The sequence below is a fragment of the Vulpes vulpes genome, chromosome 1 (genome assembly GCF_048418805.1).
Source record: "Vulpes vulpes isolate BD-2025 chromosome 1, VulVul3, whole genome shotgun sequence".
Lineage (NCBI taxonomy): Eukaryota > Metazoa > Chordata > Mammalia > Carnivora > Canidae > Vulpes > Vulpes vulpes.
Window position 1 is genome coordinate 165,690,458 of NC_132780.1, and position 18,107 is coordinate 165,708,564.

The 18,107-nt window shown below is 36.2% G+C and overlaps 1 protein-coding gene across 1 annotated transcript in view; it reads right to left on the bottom strand.

Annotated features, from left to right (window-relative positions):
• Positions 1-8,533: 8,533 nt before the first annotated feature.
• TMEM30A (transmembrane protein 30A) overlaps positions 8,534-18,107 on the bottom strand; it is a 35,703-nt gene continuing 26,129 nt past the window's right edge. Inside the window, exons 4-7 of the mRNA XM_072735574.1 lie at positions 16,690-16,777; positions 14,694-14,837; positions 13,847-14,053; positions 8,534-11,220 (exon numbers count right to left, since the gene is read on the bottom strand). Of these exons, the coding sequence (XP_072591675.1) occupies positions 11,027-11,220; positions 13,847-14,053; positions 14,694-14,837; positions 16,690-16,777 (633 nt within the window). The 3' untranslated portion in view covers positions 8,534-11,026. The remainder of the gene's footprint in view (positions 11,221-13,846; positions 14,054-14,693; positions 14,838-16,689; positions 16,778-18,107) is intronic.

Genomic DNA, 18,107 nt, shown 5'->3' on the forward strand with positions numbered 1-18,107 from the left:
CTGTTGAATACATACACCTTCAAAATATAATCTGACTCTGACCACTTCTCATTACTGCTACCACCACTGTAGGCCAACCCACCATCTCTTGCTTCCATGACTGCAAAAGCCCTTTTAACTGGCTTCCCTACTTGTACTTTTACACTCAAGTCTATTTTCACATAGCAATGACCCTTTTAAAGATTTAAGTTAGATAATGACTGTTTACAACTGTTTTCTTCACTGTTATAGTTGCAGCATCCAGAACAGTAACTGGTACATAGAAAATGCTCAGCAACTAAGTGGTTAAGTGAATAGCATGTAGCATGAAAGAACTTACTGAGAATAAAAACTCAAAAAATCTTTGCTATTCATTGTACTACTTTCAAACATTTTTCAGCCTTGGGATTCCTCACTTATTGTTTCCTTGCTCTTGTTTTGTAAATTGTGATTACCCTGACAGAAAAATATACCTGGAATTTGCCGGGGTGCCTATCAAACTTTATTGGATCTTCTTAAGCACACTTGAAATTTGTTTCTAGATCTGTAAATTCATCCTCTGTAGCAAAGTAGTTATTTTCAAAAAATTCCTTTCCAAAACATGTTTGAGGTTCTTTTGTAATAGTGGAAAATTATTATTAGATTACTAGAAATAATTAGAAAGTATTTCATTCAGAGAGTTTTTGAACATTATAACTGGACTGGCAGTATGCTATTTAGATATATGCAAAATGTGTGGTAAGTAATGGTTAATTTAAGCCTTGCAACATAAATTTGTGTGAAAATACTAAGTAAAAATACTTCACAATTAGGGATGCAAAGTTACCAAATCAGTTATTCAATCTTTGGGATCCCTGGGTGGCCAGTGGTTTAGCGCCTGCCTTTGGCTCAGGGCGCGATCCTGGAGACCCGGGATCGAATCCCACGCCGGGCTCCCGGTGCATGGAGCCTGCTTCTCCCTCTGCCTATGTCTCTGCCTCTCTCTCTCTCTCTGTGACTATCATAAAAAAAAAAAAAATCAGTTATTCAATCTTTCCTTTAAAAAAACACAAGATTACAATCCTCACTTTGATCCTGCCTATAGCATCTATAAATAAAAAGAGGAAAGCCGGAATAGAGTTTTGTGTGATTGGGATATGTGTTTTAATTCTGGAACCATGCTTAATCCACTTCCAGTTTTACAAAAACAATATAGTAAACAGCCTCATGTGAAGTTTAATACACAAAAACTACTAGAGAAAAGATAGAACTTCAATATAGTTTCTTTTTTAAAAAAAGATTTATTTATTTGTTCATGATAGACAGAGAGAGAGAGAGAGACAGAGACAGAGAGACAGAGACAGAGACACAGGCAGAGGGAGAAGTGAGCAGGCTCCATGCCAGGAGCCCAATGCGGGACTCGACCCCGGGCCTCGACCCCGGGACTCCAGGATCGCGCCCTGGGCCAAAGGCAGGCGCTAAACCGCTGAGCTACCCAGGGATCCCCCTTCAATATAGTTTCTTATTTTGAGTATTACAGTTTGGAATCAAGGAACATTTGGTTATCTCTAACCTGCTCTATTATTAAATAATTTATCAATTGCAAGCCTCAGTCTTCTCCTCATTAAAGTGAAGGACTGGCTTTGGATTAATAATCTTTATCTCTAGCTCTAAAATCCTTGTGGGTGAAAAATAATATATAAAATATATGAATGAAAACAAAAACAAAAACAAAAAATATATGAATTCACTCCTTGTTGAACAATAATTTATTGACTACCTAATATGAATCTAACATTTTATAATATGTTAAAAAAACTTTTAAAATCCCTGACCCTCTAGAAAATCAAATTAGGAAGGTAATAAACACATACTAGTAAATTATAATGTGGACATGAATTAATATCAGGTAACTGGTTTAGTAAAACTTACTCATGGAAAATACAAGGAAGATAGTTGTCATTAGGAAGGTTTTGAAAAGACTAAATCGGTAGTCTGGCAGAATTAGAATAAATGAAGTATTGAGTTTTAGCAGGGTCCAAGAGAATAAATGGAATAGATTAAAAGGCATTCTCGATTTAGAGCAAGAACATGACTAACATGGACCTAGAATCAAGCACGATCTACTGCAGGATACCTAGGTGTAGTGAAAAGAGAAAAAATATTGTAATTAACAACTTGAAGTTAAATTCTGAATCTGTCACTTAATAGTGATTATGACTAAAGGCAAGTTTCTTTTTTTTTTTTTTTAAAGATTTTATCTATTTATTCATAGAGACACAGAGAGAGAGGCAGAGGGAGAAGCAGGCTCCATGCAGAGAGCCTGACGTGGGACTCGATCCAGGGTCTCCAGGATCACGCCCTGGGGTGCAGGTGGTGCTAAACTGCTGTGCCACCAGGGCTGCCCTAAAGGCAAGCTTCATTATCTATACTTCAGCTCATCTGTAAAATGGAGATAAAAGTATCCAACATCTTTGGGTGGCTGTGAAGATGAAATGATATAATTCAATAAATGTTAATTTTTAAAAGATTTTATTTATTTAAGAGAGAGAGAGCACACATGTTCAGGGGCGGGGAGGGGTACAAGCAGATTCCATGCTGAGTGTGGAACCCCCGCAGAGATCATGATCTAAGCCTAAATCAAGAGCCCACCACTTAACCTACTGAGCCACCCAGGTGCCCCTATAAATGTCAACTTTTTTTTTTTAATTTTTTATTTATTTATGATAGTCACAGAGAGAGAGAGGCAGAGACACAGGCAGAGGGAGAAGCAGGCTCCATGCACCGGGAGCCTGATGTGGGATTCGATCCCGGGTCTCCAGGATCGCGCCCTGAGCCAAAGGCAGGCGCTAATCCGCTGCGCCACCCAGGGATCCCAAATGTCAACTTTTATTATGGAAGAACAAGTTGGATAAAGAGAAACAGATCAACAAAATCCAGGCAGATGTGAATGAGGGCCATTTAAAAATTTATGGAGTCAACGGTCCAAATAAGATCTACTTCAAGATCATTCTGGTAGCAGTGAAAGGCTTGACTGAACATAAATCACAAAGGTCTGAAAAGTCCATTAGAAGGCTCTAATAATAATACAAGGAAGAAAGAAAAACCTGATAGTTAGCAACAGAGATACACATACAGGAATGTAGACAGGGAGATGGGTTAGAGAGCCAACTATAAGGAATTGCCTTCAAAAATCAAAGTATAGTGATTTTATTGGATTGGGAAGCTGAAGAAGATATTGAGGTTTCTGACTTAACTGATAAGGTGTTTGCTCATACCATTCACTATATCAAGGAACATAAGAGAAACCCAGGTTAGTATGAGATGATTCCTGTTTTGGCCTTCTTAAGCTTGAGAAATCCAAAGACAATCCAAGAAAAGATCTATACTGAACAATCTAGAGCTCAGAAGAGATGTCAAGGCACAAGAAAAGATAAATCAATGTAAAGATGGTAGTAGAAGTGATTAGGAACTTTATGATTGCTCAGTGAGTATATGTAAAGTGAGAAAAGGGCCTGGAACATAACCTTAAAGAGTTCTCAATATTTTATGTGGTGAGCATAACCAAGGAATATAAAAGGGAGACAAAGAACAGATAAGTAAGAAGAAAATCAGAAGAATTATTTAAAAAGCCATATGCGTGCTAAGAATGAAAAGGGAAGGAAGATGCCTAAAAGAGCAAAAAGTTCAAGGGTGAGTTTACTTCTTATGACAAAAAGGAGTGGGAATTGTCATTTTTCTATACTTTCTGCTAAATGTCTGTCATCTATCACCCCCCTTATGCCTCAGAACAAAAATCTGTCAAGTGGGTATTAAAACTCCCACGTTACTACCAGGAAATGGTAAATGATTTAGGAGATTAAGTAATGTGAAGGTAGTTTATATAATATAAAGCCAGGTCAGCCTGCTCCTAAAACCCATACTCTACCTACTGCCCTACTTCCATCTTTAAGACACAGATGATAGAAAACAGTACAGTGGAATTGTGAGGTGAAATCCTAGCTAAAGCTAAAGATGACAATAAAATGTTATTTTTTTAAAGATTTTATTTATTCATCACACACACACACACACACACACACACACACACACACACACACACAGAGGCAGAGACACAGGCAGAGGGAGAAGCAGGCTCCATGCAGGGAGCCCGGCGCGGGACTCGATCCCAGGTCTCCAGGATCACGCCCCAGGCTGCGGGCGGCGCTAAACCGCTGAGTCACCGGGGCTGCCCAAATTGAAGTTATTCTTTTACAAGATTTGTTGTGAAAAGGAAAGACAACACATTCCAGGGATTACTTTAGACTACTAATTCAACTGCAATTTAATAGGTATTTTTAAAGCTATTTTTTCTGTATTTCTGGTTCTTGAAACAAAGTGGCATACAAATCTTGACAGTGAAATGTTGTACGGTGAATTCAATCTTCTTCAACATTACCCTGGATAAAAAAGTTTGGTCACACACCAACAGAAGAGCTCCCATTAATATCACGGACAGCACATATCTTTAAAAATGTTATAAAAGGACGAAAAGGGGGCAGCCTGGTTGGCTCAGCGGTTTAGCGCCGCCTTCAGCCCCGGGGTGTGATTCAGGAGACCCGGGATCGAGTCCCACGTTGGGCTCCCGGTGCATGGAGCCTGCTTCTCCCTCTGCCTGTGTCTCTGCCTCTCTCTCTCACTCTCTGTCTCTCATAAATAAAAAAATAAAAAAATAAAAAGACGGAAAGGGAATGCCTGGGTGGCTGAGCGGATGAGCGTCTGCCCCTGGCTCAGGGAATGCCTGGGTGGCTGAGCGGATGAGCGTCTGCCCCTGGCTCAGGGTGTGATCCTGGGGTTGTGGGATCGAGTCACACTTGGGGCTTCCTGCATGGAGCCTGCTTCTCCCTCTGCCTGTGTCTCTGCCTCTCTCCCTCTTTGTGTCTCTCATGAATAAATCAATAAAATCTAAAGACATTTTTTTTAGAAAAATTTTTTAAAAAGCACAAAAAGTTACTTTAAGGCATTTTTTTGGTTTAAAAAAGTGAATTGGCCCCAAGTTTATCTATTCTCCCTCTCACCTCAGTAAAATGAAAAAAGAATTGAAAAAGTAGGAGGTACTGATAGGCATCATTACCTTAGATGAATCTCAAAGGCATGTTCAATGAAAGAAGCCAGTTTCAAAAGGTTACATATGGTATAATTCCATTTATGACATTCTAGAAGATGAACTATGGGGTTGGAAAAGAAATCAGCAGTTGACAGGGAGTTTGGGTAGGGGAAATGATGAGTACAAAGGAATAGGACAAGGGAGTTTTGGGGGCTGGTGGTACTGTTCTGCATCCTATGATGGTTCCATGAATCTATACATAAGTTAAATGCACAGAAATATACACTACAAGAAAAAAAGTAAAATTTACTGCATGATCATCTAAAACAATTTTTTAAAGACAGGAGCCCAAAAGGATAGAGTTGAGTGGAAAAAAAACCCAAAAGTGATTTCAGCAGATTTCTAGAGAACAGCAAATGGGACATGTCCTGTCTGAGCAAGACAGAGGAAGCTGCAACCCAAAGACGCTAAAAGGGGGACACCAGTGAGAAGCATGCTAATTGGTCCACAGCCCCTGAGAAGTTCAGACTTGGATATTATAGTTACAATAAGCCTGAAAATGACTAATTGGAAATTATATACAACAGAATGATCATCAGATCCTACGACTTCTGCCCTACCCTTCTCATGCAAAAACAATCTCTCACCTCCCTCATTGTCTCCCACAGGTAGGAGATAATTTTTATCTGGAGAAAGTAATGGAAGACAACCAGGTAGAAGGGATATGCAGAGGAACAGATATATGGAAATATGTATAAAGTGGGAAACAGAAGGTGAGGTGGAGGACAAGGCAGAAGCAGAGTTAAAAGGCAGGAAAAAACTAGACCCTCCTTGGACTCCTTCATACTGCAAAGACCAAAGAATACCCTAGAGAAACTGAACAGCCCCAAAGAAAAGGCCTCCAGCCAAATGACTGGTTCCCTGACAATCATTCTCTAATGCAGCACCTCTCAAAACTTGGTCCACCTACAATTGCTGACCGACCAACTCTTTATTACTTGTCTAAGCTTTTTTATCATGAACAAATAATTTGCCAAGTGGCATTTCTGAGTAGCACTGTGTTACTAAAGCCTATCAGTTGTCAAGCACTGGCCAAAGAGCTTTCAATTAGTCTTTTGGGGACCATTCATATATGACAGATTGTCAAGACTACCCAGAAATAGAAAGTCACTTACATGAGCAAAACAAAAAACAACTAAAAATTAAAATAACAGCAACAAAAATCAATGCTGAGTAGGAAAGAAAAGCATATATACCCTCAGAAAAATATTTCATCTGTGAACTGAGATAAATGTATTTCAGAAATAGAATAGAAATAAAGGAAGTCCTAGAAATTAAAATACTTTTTAAATATACAAAAAATCCAACAGAAGATAATGTTGGAAGATCAAAATGAAGAAATCTTCTAAAAAGCACAAAGACAATAGTGTCTAAACAACTAAAAATTAAGCATCAATCTAGGAGGTCCAATATCTGATTAAGAATCAGATTTCTCAAAAGCAACAATGAAACCTAGAAGAGGGTGGAGCAATTGCTTCAAAACCCAGAGGGAATAGTATTTTAAACTTAAAATTGTATATGTAGTCAAACTATCAATGAAATGTGAGAATGGAATAAAGGCCTTTTAGACATGTAAGGACTCAGAAGATTTGCCTCTCATATACCACCTCTTGGAAAGCTTTAGGTACTTTAGGGACTGCTCCAGTAAACTAGAGAATAAACCAGGAAACAGATCCAACATAGAAAGGTTACAGGAGGAGGTCATGGGATAATGGCTGCGTAACTGGCCAAGAAAACAACCAGAATAGATTGGCATGGAAGGACAGGTAGAGAATAGACCTCCCTAATAAAAACACGGAATCAGATTATCTGATATTTGGGGACAAAAACCCTTCAAGACTATTGATGAGAACATGATGGACCGGACAGAGAAACTGGAGAAAGTTTAAGTTTCCAGAAAGTTATGTGTGAAAAATGAGGCAATTATTAATTCTAGGAAAAATAAAATGATGCAAAATATAATCATGGTGCATTGCTTTGCTCTACAGTCATAACTAAACAATAGCTACTATATTTACTAAATATAACTAAAATAATGGAGAAGGGAAGTTGGTGTGTTAAAAAACTAAATCCTCAGGTAAACATTATCAAGAAGATGATAATTCCTAGAACTGGGGAACCTTGGTGGCTCAGTGGTTGAGCGTCTGCCTTCAGTTCAGGTCATGATCTCAGGGTCTTGGGATCAAGCCCTGAATCTGTCTCTCTGCTCATCAAGGAGCCTGCTTCTCCCTCTCCCCCGCCACTCCTCCTGCTTGTACTCTCTATCAAATAAATAAATAAAATATAATCTTTTAAAAATACCTAAAACTTAAATCAAGCAATAGTAGAAGAGTCATTTTATTATTAAGATACACTAAAACAAATACTGAAGAAAAGCCAGGAAAAAGCTAAAGTGGGCAGCCCCGGTGGCTCAGTGGTTTAGCACCACCTTCAGCCCAGGGCCTGATCCTGGAGACCCAGGATCGAGTCCCATGTAGGGCTCCCTGCATGGAGCCTGCTTCTCCCTCTGCCTGCGTCTCTGTCTGTCTCTCTCTTTGTGTGTCCCTCATGAATAAATAAATAAAATCTTCAAAAAAAAAAAATAAAAGGAAAAAGCTAAAAGAAAGTTAGGACAGGGCAAAAAAAATTTTTAAGTGTATACACATTCTTCTGACAAAACGTAAATTTATACATTTACAAATATATAAAATCAAACAAGGTCACCATGGTCTTGAGTTTAGACATGATATTTATTTTGAAATTTCAAATGACATTAGAGGAAATAGGATTTTTATGTTTACTGAATGGGGCATGGGCTAGAAAAAAAAAAAGTTCTAAAAATCTCTTTACTAGGTCATCTAAACTCTACAACCAACATTTACGCATCAAAATTCTTCTTGAAAAAGTACTCCTTACTCCCTCCACCCTCCCTTCAAAATAACCCTGTTCACAAAGAACAAAACTTTTCATCCTAAACAACAAAGGACCATACAACAAATCTAAGAGGCAGTGTTTCCATGAAGACAGGAAGTGAGCAGGGTAACAGTATTGACTAACCAACCGTAGGTCAGCAGTTCTTTCCGGGCCTGGCTTTTCATTTCCTGTATGCCCCACCCTCTTCAATATTTTCATTATCCTTGCTTCTCTACCAGTTCTTCCCTTTCTATTTACTAGATTTGTCCTTGGTCTAATACCAATTTAGCCTATCTGGCTATAACTGAGGTGACAATCTGAGCACCTCCTGGTAAGAAGAGATGTTTCCCAGTAAAATAGACAGATCTTGCAGTTAATGCTGATCAAGTGATTAAAATATACACATAAAAGCTTTCAAATCTAGCATGAAAATGTTAAAACTCAAGACTTACTGACCTTGAGCTAAAATTTAGTGCTCAACATTAGCAAAGACACTGGGGCATTATTACTTTAGCAAGACACTTAAACATAGCAAGATTAATTTTGTTCATTTTTATTAATACAGAACATACTAACAGAACATTATCTTTGAATATAATCAGGGTTACAAATAAACTGTTACTAACCAATAAACAAAAAATATTCACTTGACTCTCCTCTTGGTTGAGTAATTCTCCATTAGTACAGTTATTTTTCCCAATTTATTTTTAACTGCCTTATGATTTTAATGAAATTTCTTAGCTTTTACTTATTAAATAATTCCTTCAATTGGAAAACTTCATATATCAAAATACTTCCTGGAAGTCAGTGCATTCTTCAATGCCTTCTACTTAACCTAAATGCAGTAAAACACAATATGATTCTCTGAAAGTTGAATATGACATCAATATTTCCAAAATATAAGCATAAAACCCCTAAGAAACAAATGCCCCCCCACACACCATGCTTCAGAGGCCTTATGAATGTTCCACATTCTTCATAATTAGTAACAGGAATCCCTCAGAGCTCAAATGGCAAGGAACTGGAAGGAAACTGGGCCATCAATGAACTTGTAAGATAAAACTCCAAATATATTTTAAGATTCTGTCTTCATCACAGATGAGAAAGTGCTGGAAAGATCTTCAACTTTTCTTTAGCGGCAACTTTGGTCCCCTAATTAGAAAAAGAGATGCAGGATGGCAGTCCTTCTTAACATAAACTCGATCTGGGAAGACTGGCAAAAACCTTTTCCCCTAATGACGTATCCCAGAAAATAAAATGCTATATGCAGGAGGGTCAAATATCAGAATAAATGACATTCTGAAGGACTAACAAAACAAAGGATATTTTTAGACAAAGAATACTCTATGCACTCAGAAATTTCAGAATAATCATACAGTAAGTACCTCATGCGATAATACTCTACCAGTTAAAAGTCATTATGAACTACAAGTTCTTTTAACTGAATTTCATGTTATACAAAACTTATGAAGCATGGCACATTTCTATTAATCATTACATTATTTTTTGTTTTTTAAAAAAACATATATTAATCAAAATTGATACATTACCCAGACCTTTTGATTTAAAATATAACTGAAGGAAATCATTACAAACTGAATAAACAGCCATTCTTCTTTACAAACATACGAGTCACTTTAGTTAAAAAAAAAAAAAGCAATTTCAATGCAATTAAGTCATCTCTGATTAAGACATACATTTTCATGCATGTGAAAAAATAGGTTTACATTCAAAATAAGTTCCATAGCAAACAAATTACAGCATTTATTCAATAAGGAATATTAAAATAATTCCAGTTAATAGAAAATAAAATAACTTCAACCATATATATTATAATTTATCATGTGCGTACTGTAAAATCTCCAGAATTTAATTAGAAAATTTAAAGAATTTATTTTTAAAGTATGTTTTAGGAAAAAACAACCAAAATAATTGGTACCTTAACTAAAGAGAATGTGCATACACATCCACATTTGACCTATATACAAAAATTGAATGAAATATAGAAGAAATGAAGGTTACTATTTTCTAAAATTTCTGCAATGTAACATTAGTACTTAAATCAAAACTTACCTGCAAAATAAAAACAGCTTGAGGTATTTCCAATGCTGAAGCAAATTTCTGAATGCTAAATACCACAAGAATGAAAACAGTCTCCTTTCAACATTTATATCTGGTTTATAGTTGAGGCAGAAGATGAAGGTCTGCCAAGGAGTTTTCCCATCTCACCTATATTTCTGTATCCCTTAGGAAGTGTAAGCTTCAAGGGAAATGATCACATGTAAAAACATATCAAGTGAGTTGGGGTTCCTGACTGCAACATCTCAACCAAATGGAAAAAGAATTTTAAATTTTCCCACCTGAGGCCCATCTGACCTCTTCAGACATGACCATTAATTACTATGCTAGACAAGGTAAGCATTTTCTTGTCCTTTGAAAATAAAGCTAAACTTGACAAAGAACTGTACTGAATAAATTGAATACATGAACCACCTCCACAAAGATGGTACTTTAAGCCTTTACACACGACACATGAAAATGATGAAGTGTTTTATTTAAATTTGGTCTTTCTTCATCGTTTTGTAACTCTGAATCCTGCAAGGTTAGCAAGTCATTATATTCATACATCTTGTAATCCCTTTCTTCACACAATAGGCACATGTATACAGCATCATATGTCAATATAATATTATCAGCACAGCATAAACATTTAAGCAATAGATGCATTTCACATGAAAGAGGCTCTATGCATCATATGGCCTGACCCAACAAAAAGCAAACATTAGAATGCCATTTCAGAAGTTACAGTGTTGATATGATCAATATAGTTAATTTGTTTCATACCCGTCATATATTTCCATAAGACATCCATAAAGAAGAAGCAAAGGACAAAAACTGCTTTAAAAGAAAAAAAAAAGTTATGTGCCAACTTCAAAAATGACATACTAACCAGACATCAGCATTCGAAAGCTAAGTTGAATAGGACTGGCCTTGATGCACATGCAGTAAATTTGTTTTCAGAATATAAAATTAAATAGTAATGTCAGCAGTATTACTACTGTTTCTATATTTATGATTAATTACTAGCAGTACAACTCCCAGAAGGAAGGAGATGGATCCAATAGCGATGTAAGCAATCCCCAAAAATGGATTTTTTCCTCCCATCCATGAGATAGTGCTCAAGATCATCCGTTTTCGTCCATCAAAAGAATGTACGGGGTAATCTGAAGAGTGTATAGGAAGACTTTTCTATGTCTAGGTACTTGATTTTTAAAATATAACTTAAAAATTAGGCATTTAATTGCTTATAATTCATTGGTATAATTCTATGATACACAGGCACCTTACATTTTCTGAGTCACAAAATATATAATTACCTTGAAGCACTGATTTAGCAAATTAAATGTCAGTAGTAAAAACCAATAATAGTTTACAAGCTAAAGCAACCAAATTTAAATTAAGGGTTATATGGTTTCTCAGGTACTTTTACTCTCATTACACAGAAGGGGCAAAAGGCCACAAAGAAATGCAATGTGAAACAAATATTTCAGATGAACAGCAATAAAACCCATAGAGAAAGAGGAGATTGATGGACAAGAAGAAAAAGGAAGAATGAAGAGATTGGAAGGTCTCTGTGAGCTCAAAGAGCATGAACAAAGAGTAATTATGAGAATATGAGAGGATTCTGAGCACAGTCAAAGGGTATGATACTCAAGTTTTAACTTGCTAATTTGGAGCAATGATAAAACTCATGGTGTGACACAGAGTTGATGGCTGAAACAGAATAGAAGTGAAGGGTGGTCTATTAGAGACTTAATCAATGGAACATCAGTATACTGAATAAACTATTTACATGAACCAATTCTAAGATTTTGGGGAGAATTGGGGCAGAGAAGATAGAACTAAATCCCTACGTGAAAGGTTTGCAACCTTTTCCAAAGCATCTTTTGAATCAAATTTAGGCCCCATCTGTTTCTCTAGCTTCTGCAATTTTCCATCCCTACAGATGAACCCTATTATTCCAAAGGTCTCTCAAATCAATCCTAACCTGAAGCAGGAATGACTGTAGTAAGATTTCCAACTAACAAAAACTCTGGGGGGGGGCAAAATATCAAATTACTCATCTAGCCTTTCTCTGTATTCCAACCCCCCAAAATGGGCTTCTGTCTTAATTCTAATTTCTAATATCTAGGTTCCAACCTTATACGTAATTTTTGTAATTACCCTTAATACTTTACAGACCCAAATTTCCGTCTTGACAATCTTTAAGAGCCTACATTCCTCTTGACAGTTTTCTTCACAATGCCTAGGATGCAAATACTCTGTCAACTAAGACAAAGTGCTGAGTACTCCAAAAACTTTCCTTTATTATGCTCTAGGCTACAGGCTTGTCTATGTTCTTATATCTTACTAGATCTCCTGGATATTGTGACAGAGTTGCTTTCTACTTTGGCAATAGTCTTAGGATAATGTTCTTTCTAATAGCACCTCAACTGGGTCTGTCTGTCCAAAATTGCTCCCATGTGGGCCTAGTTTCTAAAACTTGGCTACTTTTACCCTGTCACTATCAGGTCATATTCAGTTGCATACTCAGATGCAAAATAAAGAGACTAAGGATCCAAAAAGATATTTCTCTTGAAATTAGGTCATTAATTAATGCATTATTAAACTGAAACTATACATTTATGGCTAATTTGGATTATGAAAACTCAAAACTGCAAAGATCATTAGCAAACATTTGAGAAAATTTTCATTCATGATATATGTAAGCAATGGGCTACAGATTAAAAAATATAAGGACTTTTTTTTAGAATAAAAGGTAGTGCCCAATATTTCCAGCTAAGGAAGACTTTGTATCCAGGCCAATATGGCTTGGTCTGACTACTTGAGTGAACTAGCTAGGGATGCAGCCTGTAGTAGTGGCTGATGGTAAAGTCATGGCCTTTCAAGTCAATACCTTGATTATAAATCCCAACTCTTCTATTTATTACCGGAACAACCTTGGGAAAGTTACTTAAATGCTCTATGTGCCTGTTTATTGTCTATGACATGGAAATGATACCCATCTCATAATGCTTCAACTAAATAAAACAATGAATGGACAGTACTTAGTATAATGTTGTCATAAAAGTAGAATGAAATAAATGAGTTATCAGCACTTAAGAGTATACCTGAATTGTTAATGTGGAATAATATAGCTAATGATAAAATGTTTTGGTACTATGAGTGAAACCATTATATTGATGTGAACTAATATCCACTGATTTTTAATATCTAAAAATATATATTAAAATAGCCCAGTACTACCAATGCCTATTTAGCATGAGTTATGCTCATTGGCCTTTGAATTATTATTATTTTTTAAGATTTTATTTATTTATTCATGAGAGTCAAAGAGAGAGAGAGAGAGAGAGAGGCAGAGACACAGGTAGAGGGAGAAGCAGGCTCCATGCAGGGAGCCCGATGTGGGACTCGATCCCCAGCCTCCAGGATCACGCCCTGGGCTGAAGGTGGCACTAAACCACTGAGCCACTCGGGCTGCCCTGGCCTTTGAATTAAACTCAATTACAATCTCCACTGTAGAAATATTTAGCTTCTTAATATACTTAGCACCAACATCTTAAATAATTTTACCAAATAATATGCTTGAATCCTAGTATAAAATATATCAAAATTTAAGACTTCCAGAAGATAAAAATGGAAAGATACTTTCTCACATATACACACATTCTCTTATAAAAATGCAGAGATCAAAACTAAAACAGAGTAGCATATCACATAACTGAGATAAGGGTGAACCACACTCCTTTCAAAGTCTATGAATCTGTGCACATGGCCAAAAAAGGATACTGTATGTGATATTCAAATAGTATCGTCCAGCTGGTAATGTTGGATGTAAATCACTTTTCCGCTCTATAAGACGATATAACTTACGAAAAGTAGGTAATGCTGCAGTACGCATCCAAACAATAAAATCCTCATTTATGAACCCATTATTATCTGGTTCAGAATCCAGCATGTACACTGGCTTAACCCAGTTTACTGGATTTGTTGTACCTTAAAAAAGAAGGGTAAAAGGAGGGGACACAATATTCAATTAAGAGTTACATTTAAAATTCACACTCAAAGATACAGAATACACAATCTGAGTATTTTTCCTATTTTCAAAGGTACAAACAAATGCTAAGAAAGTCTTAAAATCTAGAGACGAATCAATTTCTCATCTAACAACAAATAACTACAAAGATTTGATGGCCATCTTCATTAAGAAAATACTAAAAGTATGCTATTGCATATATGCCAAAAAGCAGATGATTTAATGCAAAGATATAATGGTAAAAAACATTACATTGTGAATTTAAGGAGGCACAGAATCAAACTAAATTTTAATTTATAAGTATAATAAAAAATTGGGCCTATTTAAAAGAAGGTTGGCTGCAGGTTTAAAATACAATGGCTGAAATGCTTAAGAGAAAATACTGGAAAAATTCAAAATTAAAAGTACATCTACATTTTCTTTAGAATTTCAGTACATTAGAACATATTTTGCCTAACTTAATATGAAGTTAAGAAAAGATGCTGTTTTCGTAAAACAAAAGCATAAACATTTTTAAGATTCTAAAGATAGAAAATTTTAGGTACTTCATTAAAACTCCTAGTTTCTATCATGTTTTAAAGAAATATTAGTAAATTTTACCTTTGAATCGTTCTTCTAGACTTTGTTCTCCAGGGGGATTTCTGAATTTCACATTTTTATCAGTCCACCAAGCAATACCTTTCTTTTTCAAAGGAATAGGTGTAGGATAAGATTCATTGCCAACAAGAAACAATTCTAATGTATCTAAACAGAAAAAAGAAGGTATTGTTAAATAGCATCTACTATATTCTATGAGAAATGAGGATCTGGTATCTGCTCCCAAAAGTGGTTATAACAGAGTAGGCAGGCATATGATATACATTTGGTCTTGATTTACTTATATGTGAATTATTTATGATAACTTTGTAATCCTAGGTGGAATTCTCTTTGCTCAATATAGTTAGAGGTCACTTCTCATGTATGGCTAGCTGATATATAATTAGGTCAAATGTTTTAATATTAACCCAAATAAAATAATTTGCAGAATAAACCTGCTTCTCCTCCTTTCCTCTAAACACATTCCTGAATAGTTTCTGGCTTATCCACTTCTCTATCTGTACGTCCAATATAGCTAATGTAGGCATTAGCTACAAAGCTATAGAGCCACTGAAATTATGGCTGGTCCAAATGAGTATTTTTTGTAAGTATATATTTCAGAAATAAAAAACTCAGTACAAAAAAACAGGATACAAAATATCTCATTCATAAATCTTATATAATGAATATCATTTATATGATAAAAAGGTAATATCTGGGGCCTATTGGGTTCAATAAAATATATTATTAATTTCACTTGTTTCTATTTATTGTTTTTATTTAATTTATTTTTTTAAAACATTTTTAATTTTTTTTTCTTAAAATTTTATTTATTTACCCATAGAGGGAAAGAGAGAGGCAGAGACACAGGCAGAGAGAGAAGCAGGCTCCATGCAGGGAGCCTGACGTGGGACTCGATCCAGGGTCTCCAGGATCACACCCCAGGCTGCAAGGGGCGCTAAACCGCTGCGCCACCAGGGCTGCCCTATTTATTATTTTTAATGTGACTATTTGAAAATTTTAGCCGTCTCATACTGATAGTTTACATTGTATTAATATCAGACAGTGCCGGTCTAAATGACCGAATATATAGCTCCTTTGTATTGGGATAAATATTCAGAATTTGTGAAAAACGCAGCCTGACTTTTATCATATATGAAATATGAAGGCTAGCACAATGTCTCTGCTTCTTTCCTCCCAGAGAGAGATTCATTCTTAAAATATAAGAATTCTCGGGGCGCCTGGGTGCCTCAGTTGGCTTGGCTAAATATTTGACTTTGGCTCAGGTCATGATCTCAGGGTCCTGGGATCAAGCCCCATGTTGGGCTCCCCATTCAGTGGGGAGTCTGCTTGCCCCCCTCCCTTTCTCTCTGCCCCTCCTCCCTACTCATGCTCTTTCTGACTGTCTGGCTGTCTCTCAAATAAATGAATAAAATTAAAAAAAAATTATCTAAAAATGTCACAAAACATTATAACATCCCATTAAATAACTAATTGATATATTTATTTTAAAACTGCTTGGGGCACCTGGGTGGCTCAGCTGGTTAAGTGTCTGACTCTTGGTTTTGGCTCAGATTATCAGACTGAGCCCAGAGTGGAGCTCTGTGCTTAGCGGGGAGTCTGCTTGAAGATTCTCTCCATCTATCCCTCCCTCTACTTGCATATGCACATGTGTGCACTCTCTTCTCAAATAAATACATCTTTTTTAAAGATTTTATTTATTTATTCATGAGAGATACACAGAGGCAGAAACATAGGCAGAGGAAGAAGCAGGCTCCCTGCAGGGAGCCCAACTGGGACTCAATCCCTGGACTCTGGGATCACAACCTGAGCCAAAGGTAGATGCTCAACCACTGAGCCACCCAGGCGTCCCCAGTAAATCTTTAAAAATAAAATAAAGTTGCTCAATTTCTCCATTTCATTCATGTTTACTAGACATCAAATTAGAAACAATAAATTATACAAATTTTCCTATTTATGTGTTTATAATCCATGTTTTTGTTTAGTATCTATATCATACCATTAAACATGCTGTTGGCAATAGCTCCACAAGGAGCAATTGGTTTGTCTTCATTTCTTCGATAAGGCTCACATTCCTTACTGGGATTCTGATATTTAGAAGGAAAAGAAGAGACAAATTATTATATGAGCCTCTGGGATAACTACAAGCCAGCCATAATCACTGATTAAAAATTCAATCCCCACATGTACCTCACTTACAATGCATACAGATTAAGTCTGTATTGCAAAGACTATGAATAACAACACATTTAAATACTCAAATTATTTAATGTTACTGTATTACCTTTTTATGTAATCCTTCCTTGCAAATATTTTGTCATATAGGCATATATCAAATTAACTGTTTTATTTTCATATCAACACACAAAAATCATACCACAAAGAGTTTTCTACCCAAGAAAAATTAAGCATTCTATTGTCAATCCAGTTGTGATGTAATAAAAGGAATCTTCAACTTAAAGTAGATTGGAGGCTCTACTTCTACCGATGTACTAAGTAACTTTGATAGTAGATTGTGAAGGACCTTACACACAATGTTTTAAGTAATTTGGACTTAAATCTGTCCATTCTTAAAATCTTTAAAATTTCTGAAAGCCACCTGGTCTTAAAATCATCTATTTTGATCTAGCTCAGGGATCAATAAATGACAGACTACAGGCCAAATCCAGCCCACCACCTGTTTTTATAAATAAAATTTTATTGGAACATAGTTACACTACACCCACTCATAAGTACTGTCTATGGGCTACTTTCATTCTACAGTGGTAGAGGGGAGTAGCTGTGTCAGAGACCATATGACCTGCAAAACTGAAGATATTTCCTGTCTGGCCTCTATGGAAACAAAATCATCAATTCCTAGTTTAGGCTAAAAGCTCTGCCTACAGCCTGTAAGAAAAGAATCAATCTCTGCTTCTTTTGCCTTTAGCAAAGAGAGGATATATCTAAATAAAAGAATTGTAAATCAACCACCATTTTCCAGGTCTCTGAACATGCCGCATCTATAATCCCAATAAACAAGTTGGTAAAGGTCTAAGAATTCTATGTGCCTCACAGGACAGTACCTTCTCTGGATTTGAGTCCCCACATGAACTGCAAAATACTCCAGATCTAACCAGATTAAATAGACTCATTAATTTCCTAAGATTCCCAAACATTAGGAATTAGCAGTAAAATAAGTAGGGACAACCTAGAGCAGATATATGCTTACCAGGAGCATTCTGGTCACAATATAGTCTTAAATGGCATTATAAGAGATTCATTGTTTCTAAGAAATTCTAAATAGCTCCGACTCTGAAGGTTTGTGGCACTGGCAGCAGTAACATAAAACACCATCAACCACTACTATGAAAAGCTGAATAGTCAGGAAACTAAGATCCTCTATCCCAAATCCAGCTGGGCATCACAAGGGGAGCTTGT